The sequence below is a fragment of the Phytophthora ramorum genome (genome assembly GCF_020800215.1).
Source record: "Phytophthora ramorum isolate Pr-102 chromosome Unknown Phyram_PR-102_s0001, whole genome shotgun sequence".
Classification (NCBI taxonomy): Eukaryota; Oomycota; class Peronosporomycetes; order Peronosporales; family Peronosporaceae; genus Phytophthora; species Phytophthora ramorum.
Genome location: NW_027150647.1, coordinates 714660 through 732457, shown reverse-complemented (window position 1 = coordinate 732457; position 17798 = coordinate 714660). Strand labels below are relative to the sequence as shown.

Genomic DNA, 17798 nt, shown 5'->3' with positions numbered 1-17798 from the left:
AAGAAGACCCGCACGTCTGCAGCGAAAGAGTCTTGGATCAGTTTCAAGGGCTCATTCCCGTTACGTCCCAGTTCTCGCTTGCCGTGTTTGGAGTATGCTCGTTCAGGAACTGAGGAATTAGAGTGGACGGAGGAAGTCGCACGCGGGAATCTCCCGGGAGGTGTAGTTTGGAACGATCTCAGATTGGATGTTCGCTACACTACGATCACTGGGGGTGTTCTTACGAGACCTCAGTTGAGTTTGTGAGCGGGAACAAGGTGGTTCACCCCGTCTTCTATCAGGGGCCTCTTGTGGTGAAGTGCCTTCCAGAAAGTGCGATCGGAAATGGAATGCAGAGGTCACAGTCCCGAGACAATGACAGTTGGACGGATCCGAACTAAGATGGCGATGCCGCCAAGAAAAGGACCAGAAAGGACGGGGCCCCGCCATAGGTGCCAGATCCGGCGGATGACCCAGGCGCGCAGCTGTACCAAGGTCGGGATCAAGATTTAAGTATACTCGAGGTACATGGAAGAATCGTTAAGTAAAGCGATGCCAAGTCAAAGAGGGCGATGTGCAGATTAAGGAAGTGACGGCGCACCCAGATCAAGCATCTCTGAGATGGGGAAGCCTTGGGGACCGAAGCTGGCCAAATCGGGATCTGGCCCCACAGTAAAGTTCACCCGGATCACGATCTGGCTCGACACCAAGGCAGAGGCGAATCCCGGATCTTGATCTCAGGTTCCATCTAGATCACGATCTGGCCCGGTACTAAGGCTGAGGCGGATCCCGGATCTTGATCTCGGATCCCGCCTAATAGTGGAGCATGGGATGGTGAGGTGTCGCAATCAGGTGATTACATCGAGGTACCCTGTACAGAGGACGACGGAAAGGATGGTGAGATGGTAGAAAATACGCATAGTCGGTCGTACACCGTGGATGAGTGGATGCAGGATAGGATCAAGGTTGCGATAGGACTTAACGATAAATCAGAATCGAATTTGCCCTGAACTACAAGAGTGCTTCGCCTCCGCCAACAAACGGGAACTACATTGGCCCTACAAGGTGTTGGCAAGACAAGGAGTAGCTGATCTAGTGGTTGTGTAAGTCTGGATAATATATTGGCCAGCTCTTACCTACTCTAGTGATCTATTATCAAGTGCAGATCCCAGATCCGACGGAGTTATTACTTGGCCCGAAGATCTCTCGATTTCTCGAACCCCCAGAGCCCCCGCTATAGGAAGCGGCAAGTAACGCAAAGGAAGGAGATATCCACACCCCAAAGGCAACCCCGGCCCCGGATCAAGTCCAGGCCGCCAGATCAGAGCTTGATTGAATCGCTCTGGATCTGGATCCATAACCAGCAGCAGAGCGAAGACTTCTGCGCTGCTCCTCCCCATCCCCGCGTCCCGCCAGGACGATCAAGAAACACATAGCCACATTTCTTCGGAGCGCCGAGAGAGCAGATCCAGCCCACCAACGGGTACACAAGGTGAGAAGTTCAGCAGATCACGGATCATCGGGGGACCCCCTCCGTTAGTTGGTGTCTGGGCACTGTTGGGAAGCCGGATCCAGTCTTAACCAGATTTTGACGGATCCCACTACACCACAATGGTGCGCGTGCCCGGATCCCTCGGTGACTCAGGATTTCACCGTGAGTTCGCAGAAGAAGATGTTCAAGTGAAGAAAGAACCAGTGGACCAAGCGTCATCGGAAATCGGATCGACGACGACGCTGCTGAATGAAGCAACATCCGCAGATCGACAGAGCCCTGGGAGGAGCTCTGCCGACAGACAAGAAGAGGGAGATCCGGACCCGGATCTAGAAGAAAAACCTCGATTTCCTCCCCAGGTCCCTTCGGGGACCCCGCAGATCTCGATGCGAATCGAGATCTGCCGAACGATGAGGTGAAGGCAAAGCCTGAACCATATTCGTTCACAAACCCGCCAGCGCCAAGATCCACCACGAAGAAGAAAAAGAGCAAGGCTACGCGGAAGAAACTGAAAGCTCCAGAGTCGGATGCCGAAGATCGTGGTGCATCTGCGCTACTATGGAACGAAGACTCACTGGAATATGCGTACCATCGCAAGAACCTAGATGAGTTCTTACGCCGGGATCCGATGATGAAGATCCTGATCCCGAAGCAGCTCGGAGTTCTGAAAGGACCGGTATCAGTACCACGAGTCCGCTCCAACAAGCTGGACGCTGTGAAGGAGCCGTTTCGGTTATTGGACGACTCACGCTTGGTGGCAGGAGCGTTCGAAGCGAACGAGCTGTTCGATCTGGATCTAGACACGATTCACTATGCGAACCGAGGCCTCTTTGATTGCCTGAAGCTTCTGGTAGGCGGAAGCCCTCAGATCCAAGATCCCGAGCCATCGCCTCAGGTCAGCACTGCAGAGTGCCAGACTGGGTCTTCGCACTACGCATCAGCTACTTCGGAGCCAGACTCAGACAGTTCTACAGATCCACGACGTATGCCTCTTGGCCCATCCGGAATAGCCCTGATCGGATCCCGCGCGAAGGTGGCGGATATAAAACCACTAGATCCGCGGGACCAGCCGACCGCGTCGGTGATCCCGATCTCAAAACCACGTCCGCGAAACGAGCCATGGATGCCCGTGGCTACGATCGCAGCGCAAAACCCATGGACAAAACCAACGATGCCCGCAGCTACGATCCCGATCACCTCTACGACAGATCCAACAACAAGCAGTTTGGAATCCTACTTCCAAGCTGCGATGAGTCGCTTCCTCAAAGAACAACAGGTGATCAATTCACCTCAAGTGCCCGCGGAACCTAAGTACGAAGATGTGGACATGGAGTCAGTCGGATCCCACTATCCCTCACCATGGGATTATGATCCCGACGATCTCGAAGCTCCACGCTCAGGACGGGTCACCGTGGCCACCGCAGCCGCCGGATCCAATGGAACTTCCATGATTCAGAGGGTTCGGATCTCGGCGATCTCGGATCTGAAGGAATTCTTGGGTAAAGATCAGGATGAAGATCGCGCTCGATCTAGGATCAGCAAGGTCAAGTCAGCATTTCTCCGAGACCAAGCTTCGGATGAAGAGAAGTGTCTGACCTTTGCAGATCTACTTGCTGACCCAGCCAAGAATTGGTACCGCCAGCTAAGCCGAACTACTCGGAGCAAGCGGAGTGATCTGCTGCGCTATTTCCAGGTGCAATACTGTGGATTAGGTGTTTCGGTTGCCTGTCAGTATTATCACGCACGTAAGCGGTCGGATGAATCACCATTAGAGTATCTCCACCTCTGAACGTTGCTGCTCTACGTACCCGCCTCAAGATCAAGGACGGGGAACCGAAAGATCGCCGGGAACATGTGGATCGCTTTGTCGAGACCCTCGGAGATCAAGATCTGGCTGATCAATTGACGCTACTACGGCTCCCAGATGCCGATGCACTAGAAGAAGTCCTCCGAGCGAGGGAACGTGCAAAAAGCCGGCAGAAGCGGTCAGCATTTGGGTCGAAATACCGACAGAAGGCGGCAGCGACAGCTCCGGCAGCTCCAGCCAAGCGAGCGGTACATGCGATCCAGATCCAGGGCTCAGATCCGGAATCCGACCTCGGATCGGATGGATCGGATGCAGAAGGCGACCTGCGCCGGATCTATTTGGCCTCGGGCGAGGAGAAGTCACGCGAGGTGACGAATGCCCCGCCCCCGACAGATCCACTACGGACGAACTCGAATTCTCCGGAGAAATCACCACGTGATCCAAGATCTCAAGGTAGATTCGACGGATCGGATCACAATCGGTGTTCGCATTGTGGATCCCGTAAGCATACGGATCTCGGCTGTTGGAGACGCCTTACGTGCCAGAAGTGTGGCAAGCGAGGGCACCCTGCGGATCACTGTCTGTTCGTCTGCCGTGGATGTGGCGAGCTTCATGATATGGGCAAATGTCCGATGGAGGAGTTCTATAATCAGATCCGCCAGTGGTACAACCTGACCAAGCATGCCGGGATGTTACCAGCGATGGCAGAGAAGATGTTAAACTAGGACGCTCGTCGGTTTGGAAACCGATACGAGCCGAGCGTTCTAGGTACTGCATTTATGCATTTGTGAACAAGCTATCGCTAGGTCAAGGTAGTCGACGACCAGATCTATGCGGTAATACATGTGATCTGCACGAGGAACAAGTTGCCAAGATCTCCAGCCTACGATCGGATGAATTTGACCGATCGGAGGTTGAAGTGTCGCTAGATCTACAGTCTGGAGAATTTCGCGGGTATTGGGGCCAGCGTGACCAAGAGGAATGGTTTCGACCAACCGATGAAGAAACTGCCACCGCGACCTCTGATCTAGATCTACCCCACATCAGTGAATTCCGCAGATCTGGCGCCAGACCCTCTATGGATCTCCTACCCGGAGAGTCGAGGGGGTATTGGAAACACCATGCGCCGGGGAAATGGTTTCGCCAAGCGAAACTGACTGGCAAGATCAACAATGAGAAGGCGATCTTACTCCTAGATACAGGTGCCGAGGTTTCCATTGTGGACACCACCTTTGCTCGTAAGGTTGGGTGCTATATCGACACGAGTCAGAGCCAAGAATGCGTTGGTATTGGCGAAAACGTATACACTACGGAGGGGAGAACCCGGATCAAGATCACGTTAGCCGGAGTGTTCGTGTACTTTTTGACATCTGGGTTGGAGATTTGTCCGGTCAGGAAGCTATTCTAGGCATGGATTTCATGGTCCCAGCCGGGATCAGACTGGATCTGGCTGACGGATCCATTTGTCTGCCAGATGAGGTCCAGATCCAGCTTAGCGGACGACGTCAGCTCTATCATGACAAGGTGAAGATACTACGGTTGGATCAGCACATGCAGATTGGAGTGGGAGAAACAGTGGAGTTGCCTATACGACTGCGACTGTCCGATCGAGAGAAGCTATGGATCACTCGTGGAGATCGCAGGGTTCCAACCGTGGTCAAAGGACCAGGGAGAACACGGTACTTGCAGATCACCAACATCAGTGAAAAGGTCCTAATTCTACAAGGCGATGAGAAGGTCGGCATGTGGCTGGCTGGAGACCGCGTTCCCCGCCTGCCAGGTTTCGTTTCGGTCGGATCTCGTCGCTACATAGAGTGGCAGAATCTAGTACTCGAATCTACCGTGGAGTCGAAACCGATGCAAGCAGATTCACTGGAACTCGATCAGGGGCCCGCCGTGGAGCGTCCAACATATGTGACCCCACGAGCGATACTTCGGAGGAACCCGATCGCCCAGATCACCCTTGATCTGAGCAAGCCCGCCACTGGAGACTCGGATCCGGATGTTGTAAGATCGCAGGAAAGAGTGGAGATTACCCAGAAGAGAGCCCGAGACGGCGCCGATTAAAACATCCCTAAAACTTGTTATAAATTTGTTCTAAATGCACTAAAATACAGGTAAGCTTTCACAGTAGGCTATCGGTATTAGAACAGTTTTTAGAAAAACGTAGTAGAGCTCTATTAGTGCAAATTCCGTCTGACTACCTTTCACTCGAATTCATCGTAGTCGGGAGGGATTACGGGCTCGACGCACGCAGCATGTGGAGGAGGCTCACGGCGATGGTTCTTGACATCGTCAATGAGGCGAACGAAGCGACGGGCCTCCTCCTTCGTGATTTCCACAAACGCCACCAGGCTCGGATGCTTCACGCTGAATTTTTCGCTGAACACTCTGTTATATGATTCTAACGGGTTGTTTGTGCGGTTGTGCACGTCAATACCTTCCTTGATCATGCTGTTCACGTTCCATAGATCAGCGTCGTAGTTTTTCATCCATGTCGACCGGAAATAGCGCCAAAAGACGTCCCATTTGGTTTTACTTCCAGTTTCCGTGATTCTGGAGCGTACAAATCTAATTCCCTACAGAAAAACAAAACTTATTAACCATAAATCTAAATCAAGAAATATCATAAGTTGAAGTGGATACAGTACCTTGTCAGCAATTTCAGCGACGGGAATTATGGTGAGCACGTCCACCATACCTGGGCTTAGAGCTGCAGCAATCTGGTCCTGGGGGATACGGAGCTCTACCATCTTGCGGCGGAGTGCCTGTTTCCAATGAAACAGGCAACCCATGATTTTGACTAGCGGGAATTGCTCGATGACAGCATTCATTAGCCCCCTTTCAAAATCGCACGTCACAGTCGCTGGCTCCAGAAGCCGACCCGTCTGAATGATCACAAAATCCAGTGCATTCCAGTAGGCGTCTTGATGCTTGGAGTCCATCAGCACGTACATGGCAGGCACGTAGACATCCACGCCGAGGTCTTTCACCATCACGATCAGGCACTGCCTGAACGGCGCCGGCACCATTTTGAACGTGCCATCAATGTAGATGGCAGCATTAGAGTACCGTAGCAGACGGATAAGTTCCGGGTGCCCAAATCCGACGCATCTATGCAGGCCGCACCCAATTGTGTGCACCACACTGAACTGCAAGAACGGTCTGGGGTCGTTTTCGGCAACGGTCCGTGTCGGAGAGCTCTCGATGGCGCGAAACGCATCACTGCCGGTAGCTTGGGTGCGCGCGTACTTGATGATCGCGGTGCTGGGAAGCCTGGCGATCGTTTGGAGCGTGGCATTGGGGTGGGCTTCGTGGAGGGAAGCCATTACCTGCTCCCACACCAAGCTTGGTGGCAGGGAGAGGTTGGCGATGCGAGCCTTCTGCAGCTCAGAGCGCATCCTGCTGCGTACGTCGGTGAGAGTGACAGCTTCCTCGTCTTCGTCACAGCTGTGGCTGTTGCGGGCCTTGATAACGCTGTCCCGGACGATCAGCCGAGCCCTGCAGCCCGACCGATAGCGGGAGCAGATGAAGTAGGTAGTGCCGGTTTCGGCGACTTCGCGCTGACGGTAGAATTGATAGCCTTTGTACTCCATCCCAAGATTCTAAATGCTGCTGCTGGACGTACTGGCGCTTATCAAAATGGGTGGTTTTGAGTGTCTCAAGGAAATTTCTTGAGTTTTGTATAGATAAATTACGAAATTTATAGCAATTTTAGATCAAACTCGCCAGATCATTCCCTGATTGGTAATTTATTTTAGAACTTTTAGATCGGTTTAGATCAGTATTAGGCATGTTTTCTCCTGACCCCCCGAGACGACCGTCCAGACGAGGATAAAGCGGCAGGACATGATCAAGAAGGCCCAGGTGCAGAGCATGCAACGGAGTCGACATCGGAAAGGCCAGATCAAGACCAAAGTACTCCTGATCCGGCTCTAACCGCTGACCCATCTCAAGAGGAGGAGGACAGTATAATTGGTGTGGACGCAGAACAAGGCGTGGATGTCCAAGATCAAGGTAGACGCAATCCCACCGATCACCCGGATCCTGAGCGCCGAACCGATCGACATGGTTTACCTGCCCCACCAAAAATGCCGGAGCAACAGGACGTCGAGATCCCAGCTGAAACCGATCAGATGCGAAATGTCCCGCCTGCTTGCGTTTCCAGTGATTTTGCCGATCCGTCGGCGCCCATCCCGACAGATCAGCTGGACACACCAAGTGTCGGCCAGAGACGGTACGAAGATCCGGACCCAAATCGACTGGACACATCAAGTACCGGCCAAAAACGGTACGAAGATCCAGATCCAGATCAGTCGATTCCGGTGGTGGAGTCGGAACTGAACCAAAGACAGGTCGCGGAGCCGCTGGAAGATGAACATATTTATCACCACGAAGCTGGTGATCTGCTAGCTGAAGATGTGGGAGGCGAGATGGCAGTATTGCCTGAGATCACGGCTATGACGAGCGAAGTGACTATTGACGATATCCAGGTGGGTGATCCAGATCGCAGCACTCCAGATGAGATCGATCGTCTGCGGCAGATCATCTGGCGGAAACGACACTTGTTGATAGGCAATGGTAATGCCTTACCGCCAGCTGCTCGAGGAGTCGTATGTGATATCGATGTAGGAGGTGCTAAGCCGATCGTGCAACGGGTGCGAAAGATAGCACCACAATTCCGGGAGAAGATGCCAGATCTGATCAAGGGGTTGCTGTCAGAAAAGATGATTCGACATTCGACATCGCCGTGGGCATCACCGATCGTGTTGATCATCAAAAAGAACGGGATCGACATCAGGCTGTGTATAGACTACCGACTGGTGAATGGCCTCACTCGACTAATGATCTACCCCATTCCTCTGATCAATGATCTATTAGAGGATCTGAACAAGGTGTCGTGGTACTGTTCGCTGGACATGGCAAGCGGAGTTTGGGTCGTACCTATGACGGACCGAGCTCGCGCGATCTCGGCTTTCATAACTCCATTCGGCTTGTTCGAGTGGAACCGGATGCCTTTCGGACTCAAGAATGCGCCTCAGATCTATCAGCGCCTTCTGGATAATGCGTTATATGGGTTTACACGGATCCCGCCTACTGACGAGCCAGGACTTGCTCCAGATCCCTTTGAGGCTGGAGAACCGGAAGATCCAGGTCGTCCGTCAGTGTTAGGACGCAGATCCTACATCGATGACATCCTGGTAACAGCTGGATCTTGGGATCAACTGTGCCACCGAGTGGAGAATCTACTCGAAGCGTGTGATAAATGGAACCTATCTATAAGTGTGGTGAAGAGTTTCTGGGGTCTTCCCCGGGTGGAATACTTGGGACACCGAGTGTCCGACGATGGCATTGAAGCTAATCCGAAGGACTTGAAGACTTTGACGGATCTACCTTTTCCGGGATCACTCAGATCCATGCAGTCGTTTTTGGGCAGCCTGAACTATTATAGCCGATTCATTGAGGACTATGCGATCTATGCTGCCGTTCTATATGAATTGCGCGAAGTGGAGTTCGCTGAGTTGAAGAAGCGCCCAGATCTTCGTCGGATCCTGGATCACAGTTCGTCTGAACCCGGCCCCGAGATCTCCCACTCAGCTACTACAACCCCGGTAATGTCAGGTGTAGATGCAGCTGACGAGAGGTGGGTCAGAGCATATAGGTCGTTTGCAGCGTTGAAGGACAAGATCGCCACCGCTCCAATTCTGCGTCACTTCGATCCCGATTTACTCCCAGTAGTAGTTGTCTTCGCTAGCGAATGGGCTATTTCCGCCGCCTTGATGCAGAGTCACGATCAGATCTACTATCCGGTCACTTTCGCCAGTCGGACACTAAAGTCGAACGAGCTGAATTATAATGTGGTCGAGAAGGAAGTGTTGGCGTTGCTACGGATCTTGGATCTGAATTACAACCGTCTGGTAGGACGTGAGATCCGGATCCTAACTCGACATTCGACGTTAGCATGGCTGTTCCGATCGCCGGGGCTACAGGGACCTCTGGGTCAATGGGCAGCCCTTCTGTCGCCATGGACACTTGAAATTATGACGTGTACCAAAGGCGAAGATGAGATCCTAGGGGCGATGGCTGCCAGTATTACACCTAGATCCGATGTGGAGGAGGCGTTGATCGCGATCGCGCCTAAGAAAGAACCCCGACGGCAGACCCAAGCTCCCGTACCCACGGTGAAGGCTGATGAAGAATTGTACGTGGTAAGCTTTGACGGATCGGCCCGAGTAAAACGAGGAGGAGGCGCGTACAGCGCGATCCTGTGGAAACTACCAGAGTGGACCGTGCTGAAAGCCCGATCGGGTTATGCAAAAGGGATGACGGTGAATGAAGCGGAGTATAATGGTCTCTTGTTGTGTTTCGACCTCCTGGCTGAAGTGGAGCGTGGACGTCTAGTGATCTGCGGGGATTCCAACCTGGTGATCCGGCAAGTGAGAGGGGAAATTGATTGTAAGGCCCCAGGTTTGGTCCTGTTGAAACAGAAAGCTCTAGATCGAGTGCGAGAGTGGCCAGATCATGAGCTGCTATATGTTAAGCGAGATTGGAACGGTTCCGCTGACAGCCTCGCCGGAGCTGCCCTTCAGCGACAGTCGGGGATCCTAGTGGACGAGGAAGACTATCCGGATTTGGTGACCCTAAACCGGTTGGACGAGACTCTAACCGTGCAGTCCGAGGAAGCCGTGGTCCGGATCTCGCCGGTGACCACCCGATCTGGAGTCAGATCCGGATCTAGTCCGAAGGTAATGCGGGAAGAATTGGTGAGGGAACTCAGGATAGAGCGAATTCGTCGGGCCCAAGATGAAGAGTCATGGATCGCCGGAATGAAGAAGTATCTGGCTGGCGATGTAGCTACTTTAACCCAGGAAGATACTCAATCCTACAGCAATCTGGCAACGGATTACGAGATGGATCTGGACGGATTACTCTTCTACTGTCCACCAAACCGGAAGTCTGACGAAGATCGAGATCTCGCGATGCGGTTGGTCGCGCCTGAAACTCTCCAGCAGGATATCCTGCACCACTACCATGCTAGTGTAGAGGGAGGCCACCAAGGGATCGGCCGCACTTACCAGCGGATCCGAGATCACATCCACTGGAGAGGCCTGTATCGGAGTGTCCAACGGTATGTTGGGGAATGTGTAGACTGCGAAACCGGAAAAGATCGGCCCACTATCCGAGGCGAGTCACCAGGGAATATCCAGGCGACCTATCCATTCCAGATCATAGCCATGGATCACATACCTTCGCTGCCGAAATCGCATAGAGGCAACACGGAGTTGCTGATCTGGGTCGATCTGTTTACTGGCTATGTGATGGCCAAGGCCAGCTCATCCAGGACGGCTCAAACGATAGCGGAATCCTACTAAGAATGTGTGTTCCGCCGATTTGGCGCAAGCGAGCCGATTCGGCACGATCGGGAGCCAGGATTTATGTCCGACTTCTTCCGAGCGTTCAACAAGATCCTAGGACAGCGTCAGAGGGCCACTATGGCTTACCGACCGCAAGCAAATGGGACGGCGGAGCGCATGGTTCAGACTATCACGCGCGCACTCAAGATGCATGTCCAGGATCTGGATCAACAGGATTGGGACAAGTACGCCGAACGGCTTACGTTTGCCTTTAACACAGCCCAAGATCGGATCCGAGGTGATACGCCTTTTTATTTGGTAAATGGTTGGGATCTTAGATCTACATTAGAGGCCACGATCCCGGTGGGTAGTACTCGACGTCAAGATCATGATCCACGCCGATGGCGCTACAGGATCCAGCGTTATTATACGCGGGTCCGAGAACAAGTCAACGAAAAGCTCCGTGAGGCGATCGCAGATCGAGCAGATTCGCACAATGACGACGTCCGACCCCACCCGATAGAAGCTGGATCTCGCGTCTGGCTATACCTGGATCGCGTGAAAGAAGGTTACGCCCGTAAGTTGGTGCAGTTGTGCCACGGGCCATTTCGAGTGGCAGAAAAAATCCATGAGTATGCGGTCAAGCTCGAAACTGCCGGAACGGATTGCCGTTTGTTCCCGGTGGTACATGTATCGAAGTTGAAGTTGGTGAAGGAGTTCCCGGATCGCCCGCTCGTTCAGCTGGTTGCGGACAATTTAGATCGGCTAGATTTCGACGAAGCGCTATTACCGGAAGAAAGCTGGATCTCGGATCTCGGATCCGATGAATACGAAGTCGAGAAGATCACGGATCTGAGATCCGGCAAGCGTACGAGATATGGACGGATCTATCGTGAATTCCTAGTACACTGGCGTGGATATGAGGAGCCCAACTGGATCGACGAAGCGGATCTCAACTGTGGTGCGTTGTTGCATGAGTTCCTACGGGATCGCGTGAATCACAACCGATTTAGTGTGATGCAGTCTCACGAGGAATAGTGAGGCGGGATCCGTTGGTGTGGGTTGGCCACGCCAGCGGGAAATTGAAGAAGGAACTACAGGAAGGCTGCAGTTTTCGAGGAGTGGGATGTATGTAAACATATGAGTATGCAATCGACGAAGAATAAGTGGTGACAGCCCCGGATCGGGATCTGAAATCGGTGAATTGGGAAAGCAATATGAAGGAGTGGCTAATCAAGAGACGGAAGATCTACCTGAGCTGGCGCGTCACGCTTCCGCAGGAATCACGGAGTAGCTGGTGTAGCAGGATGCACACCGAGGAATTTGCCCGCGATGCGGGTAAGGCGGTACGCCGGGTGATCTTGAGGGGAATCACGAAAATGATTGCGCCAAGGATCTGCCTCGTTGCATTCATCGAGGGCCTCCACGAGTGTTGTCGGCTCGTCCTGTGATACCAGAGGATTAGCCAGCTTCGCGAGGCGTGAAACGACCCCAGGGTACCACGTGACCTTCTCAGATCTGGTGGGGAAGTGAACGAAGTAAATGTCCAGTAGCACATCTAGATCACACCAACCATCCCGCATAGCCAAGATCAGGAGCTAGAGTACATGCTTCCAGCGGGTTCCCGCGTGACCGCGCCAATTACTACGACTCTTGCGATAGCGAGCCAACCACGGGTTGGCCGAACACTTAGCCTTCGAGATCGGGAAAGAGTGTGTGCTCTCCCAGTAAGTCTGCAGATTGCGAGTCTCGTGGACTAAATACTCTCGGGCGAACTGTCCCAAGCGACCGGCAGCAGCTGGATCAAAGGTGATAGCCTGACCAGCGTTTCCCAAGACCTCCCAGGGACGAGTCGCCAACAGATCCCGCACGTTCTGCTCGGTGATCAGCTCTTCGCAGTTCTGGTCTTCTCGCAGCGGCGGCATCACAGTCTCGTCCGTAGGGAACATCCACCCCGGTCGGTTCGGGAGCGTGGGGAACAGCACAGCAATCGTGATGTCCATGATTGTGCTCTGGTTGAGAATGCGGACGACCCAAGGCTCCACATCCTGCATGTACATCACTCGACGCTGCGAACGTCCCGGGATGCAGATCGCATCCGGTCCGAACGGAGCCGCAGGTAGCGTGGTGTTGGCTGGAAGCTGGGGATCAGAAGCTGGGGAAGTAGCGTCGTGACGTGGGGATCCACTTCCATGGTCGGATCCAGGCGCGGGAGATCCACCTCCGTGATCCGATCCGGCAGGAGATCCAGACGGATCTCCCGATCCGCCAGCACCTTGGCGGGGCGAAGGTCGACGGGGGGGGGGGGGGGGGGGGGGGGCGTCGCGTGTTTATGACGGCGATCTTCAGATCGGGACTGGGCCAGAGCGCGCAAAGTGTCCTGATCAAAAGCCTCGTCAGCATCCTCGGCCTCAGCTGAGTGTTCCTCATCACCGTCCTCTTCAACATCACCCGACATTTCGGACGAAGAGGATCGGGAACGATGCTGGTCGGACCCGCTGCTACGCTCCGATCCATCCTCGGGAGGATGTTCGGGATCTTCAGAACCCTGGTCCGAAAATGTTTGATCTTGCCCCCCATCGTCGTCAATGTCGAGGGGGTCCTCCTGGCCGTCTTCAGCTTCAATCGCGACGGGACGAGCCTTCTTGTGAGGACGACGAGGTGAAGATCCAGACGACAGAGATCGGCTACGCGGATGCTTAGGCGAGGCCAGATCGGCAGACCCTGGGTGGTCATTTGACTGATCACCGGAGCCGCCGTCTGGATCCAGTACGCCTGACATCTCAGACGGGTCATCAGGCGGGGATCCGCTCCCACTGTATTCCGGATCGGGTTGTCCACCCTGAGGAACTGAATCTGGCTCGTCCAGATCAGGACCCCGATCCGCCGGGGGGACACCTTGATCAGGGACATCGGCTTCAGCCGAAGGGCGGTGTTCCGGGGAACGGGGAGCCAGATCTCCCTGCACGCTTGCAAGACGTGGGGGTGACGCCCCGACCGCAGTGGCTACGATCGCCAAGCGCTGAAGGGCGACGTCCCTCTCGATCGTCACGGCGTTATGATCACGAGCCAAGGCCGACCTTCGGTCGCTGAGGTCAGCCAGATCATGCTGCAGACGCGATATGGTGCGGCGAGCTGCATCGAGCTCCCCTCCTGTGGAAGCAAGCTGGGTGAGTTCCAGATCGACCAAACGGAGGCTTAAGCAGCTGAACGTACCCAGATCGGTTATGTGACCGTTCAAACCGACGATCTCGCCCTGTAGGCGGGCAAGATCCTGCGTTTTCTGACCCAGATCAGCGTCCAGTTTCGCGCGGTCGGCTAGAGCGACGGCGAGTTCGGATCGGGCGAGATCTCGGTCCGAATAGGTGCGCGCTAACGCGTCCCGGAGGCGCTGGAGCTCCCCGTGGGTGGAATCACCTACCGCAGCCGCAGCCCGTGCTTGATCTAATTGAGCGCTCCGGATCGCCGCCTCGTTCTTGATGGCATGAAGATTATCGCGTAGGCGTTCCAGAAGATCCCCGGATACCCGCAACTCGTGGTTGGCGTGCTCCAGAGCGAGTTCGGCCTCGTGACGTTCCTCCTGAGCAGTCTCAGCCTCGTCGCCAGCCAGCCGCATCTCGCGAGTCAGACGATCGCAATCTTCGCGATACCCATCTCGCTGACGGGAAACGTGGCGAAGCTCACGCTCGAGATCAGATACTATGGCGGGTTGCCGATCCGCTCTCTGACGAAATTGCAGGATCGGATCTGGCTGGTCACCACCCGGATCGGATCGGGACTGCAGGTGAACGACCTCGTCTTGGAGGCGAGCAATCTCCTCTTGCTGGCGATCGCACACTCGCTCACAGACCCGCAGATCCTGAGTGGAACGTACGAGGGCTCGCTGTGCATGCTCCTCCCCACGGAGGGCGATGTCTCGAGCTTCCCTTGCGATGCGAAGCTGAGATGACAGTAACGCCGCCCGCTCGGAGAGATCGTGTACCTGGCGGCGACAGGCGATGTTGGCGGTGATTGATCTGACGAGGGCGATGGCGCCCGATGCCCGCAGGGATCCTGGCCACCCATGGAGCGGCCTGAGGCTGATCCAGACGCGGACATGTGACGGAAGCGTCGAGGATGACGGGAGTACACGAAGGCGTGCCCGCAGTGATGCCGTTGTGCGGCAACAACTACGCGCAGGAGGCGGTTGTGGTGAAGTGCCTTCCAGAAAGTGCGATCGGAAATGAAATGCAGAGGTCACAGTCCCGAGACAATGACAGTTGGACGGATCCGGACTAAGATGGCGATGCCGCCAAGAAAAGGACCAGAAAGGACGGGGCCCCGCCATAGGTGCCAGATCCGGCGGATGACCCAGGCGCGCAGCTGTACCAAGGTCGGGATCAAGATTTAAGATACTCGAGGTACATGGAAGAATCGTTAAGTAAAGCGATGCCAAGTCAAAGAGGGCGATGTGCAGATTAAGGAAGTGACGGCGCACCCAGATCAAGCATCTCTGAGATGGGGAAGCCTTGGGGACCGAAGCTGGCCAAATCGGGATCTGGCCCCACAGTAAAGTTCACCCGGATCACGATCTGGCTCGACACCAAGGCAGAGGCGAATCCCGGATCTTGATCTCAGGTTCCATCTAGATCACGATCTGGCCCGGTACTAAGGCTGAGGCGGATCCCGGATCTTGATCTCGGATCCCGCCTAATAGTGGAGCATGGGATGGTGAGGTGTCGCAATCAGGTGATTACATCGAGGTACCCTGTACAGAGGACGACGGAAAGGATGGTGAGATGGTAGAAAATACGCATAGTCGGTCGTACACCGTGGATGAGTGGATGCAGGATAGGATCAAGGATGTGATAGGACTTAACGATAAATCAGAATCGAATTTGCCCTGAACTACAAGAGTGCTTTGCCTCCGCCAAGAAACGGGAACTACATTGGCCCTACAAGGTGTTGGCAAGACAAGGAGTAGCTGATCTAGTGGTTGTGTAAGTCTGGATAATATATTGGCCAGCTCTTACCTACTCTAGTGATCTATTATCAAGTGCAGATCCCAGATCCGACGGAGTTATTACTTGGCCCGAAGATCTCTCGATTTCTCGAACCCCCAGAGCCCCCGCTATAGGAAGCGGCAAGTAACGCAAAGGAAGGAGATATCCACACCCCAAAGGCAACCCCGGCCCCGGATCAAGTCCAGGCCGCCAGATCAGAGCTTGATTGAATCGCTCTGGATCTGGATCCATAACCAGCAGCAGAGCGAAGACTTCTGCGCTGCTCCTCCCCATCCCCGCGTCCCGCCAGGACGATCAAGAAACACATAGCCACATTTCTTCGGAGCGCCGAGAGAGCAGATCCAGCCCACCAACGGGTACACAAGGTGAGAAGTTCAGCAGATCACGGATCATCGGGGGACCCCCTCCGTTAGTTGGTGTCTGGGCACTGTTGGGAAGCCGGATCCAGTCTTAACCAGATTTTGACGGATCCCACTACACCACACTCTCGTAACCATGCTTGTGAGCATGATTTATTTCGAAAAACTGGACTCAACTCCTTGGACGCAGTACGCCCCTGAGATGTACTTCCTTCGCGCCGAAACTCGATTGGAGCACATGTTTGCACGAAACCTTCAGCTTGAGCCGTGGCATCCTCTCGTCGAAGTGGTGTGTGACCAATTAATTCATGATAATTCGGACCAGAGTAGCAGCGACGGCGACTCTCCGTTTGACCCTGAGACTGTTGACAAGGAGGAAATGGTCGACGACGCTGAAGGCGAAGCTGAAGTGGAATACCTCAAGACCAACGTTCTCGAGGAGAAGCTCAAATCTCTAACCGTCTTGTCCAGCTCTGATTCAGAAGATTCAGCGCCTCGCTCGACTCCTCAGCGTTCTTCGCAGAATATGCGCTCCAAGGACTCCAATTCTCACTCTGGATCTGCGCGCAAGAAAGCGCGTTTGAACTCCAAGACCAATTACATTTTCAGCAGTCGATATTCAACTCCTCTGGCTGATATGCCGTTTCAAGATCTGAGCCTGGAGCAGCTTTGCAAGATCGAGATTGTTGATCCAGACATCACGTCGTCGTTCAGGTACTTCGGGTTCAAGATGTACTTCTTCGGTAAGAAGAGCAAGGCCCAGCTTCAAGGTTTCTCCAACTACGCTCCACAGAAGGCTAGATTCGGTACGCTCAAGAACGCTGGAACTACGACTTGTACGACAGCCTCTTGCCGAAACGGAAGAACGGATCCTGGATCAAGAAACAGCTCCCGTGGAGACACATGTTTGCTGAACGCACCAAGGTCTTCTACTATCACCAAGCCTCCAAGCTGAGCCCTGCAATCATGGCCGGCCTGACGAAATTTGTGTCCTTCATGGAAGACCACGGTCAGGCTTGGTGGGAGTTGCTTCACTGGATCACCATTGACCCGGACCAAGATGAAGAGTCTCAAGTATTGTATGACGGAGCATCGCACTGAGGTCAAGCGTCTGATGAAGATTCAAGGCTTCCCCGAGACTCTGCTTCAGGAACCTGGTATCTGACCCGTGTCGTTTCGTGTCTGTCACTGGATCTGGGAAGATCCTCGCTCAGTCGATAAAACCGGCAAACGCAAGCCTAGTTGATGGAGGTAGACGAACGAGAGCCTGAGCGCACACTTTGGTCTTCAGCGGCGAATGAGATTCAGCGAACCAAGCATATCCCCGCGAAAATACGTGCTCGAACTATCCCGCTTCCGCGTCGTGCGTCCAACTGGATCGTACCAGGACATCCTGACAACGAGATCGTGGATGATGAGACGGAAACTGCGGAAATCTGAAGTCTGAGCCCCGATTCAAGTCGGCAAATCCTGGACGCTGCTTCCGCTTAATTTGCATGTAGTAGTGTCGTACTCTTAACGTCCAGGAATACATTTTTCTCGTTTCAGAACTTGTCGCTCCAATCTGCTTTTCAGCATTGTCAATTCTGGACTTTATTTCTTTTAAGTCACACTCTCTTCAAAAGTCGCGTCTGAGTCATAACTGCCCCAGAGTCATCCGTTCTTCAATTCCGGTTTCAGGTTTCTCTCACTTTCACGTTCAGCATGTTCATCACTTTGTGGAGAAGTGACCAGAAGTTTTTGGAGATGGATTGATCGTGCCCGACCAGGTGATTGGTCGATGGGTACGGATGGATGGCTTTG

General features: G+C 53.9%; 1 protein-coding gene across 1 annotated transcript; it reads left to right on the top strand.

Annotated features, from left to right (window-relative positions):
* Nucleotides 1–16131: 16131 nt before the first annotated feature.
* KRP23_125 (uncharacterized protein) lies at nucleotides 16132–17096 on the top strand (the record flags this gene model as incomplete). The annotated part of the gene is made up of 2 exons (XM_067882675.1): nucleotides 16132–16738; nucleotides 16813–17096. 2 exons carry the CDS (start codon nucleotides 16132–16134, stop codon nucleotides 17094–17096), a joined length of 891 nt encoding a protein of 296 aa, XP_067750680.1.
* Between the last annotated feature and the right edge of the window lie 702 nt (nucleotides 17097–17798).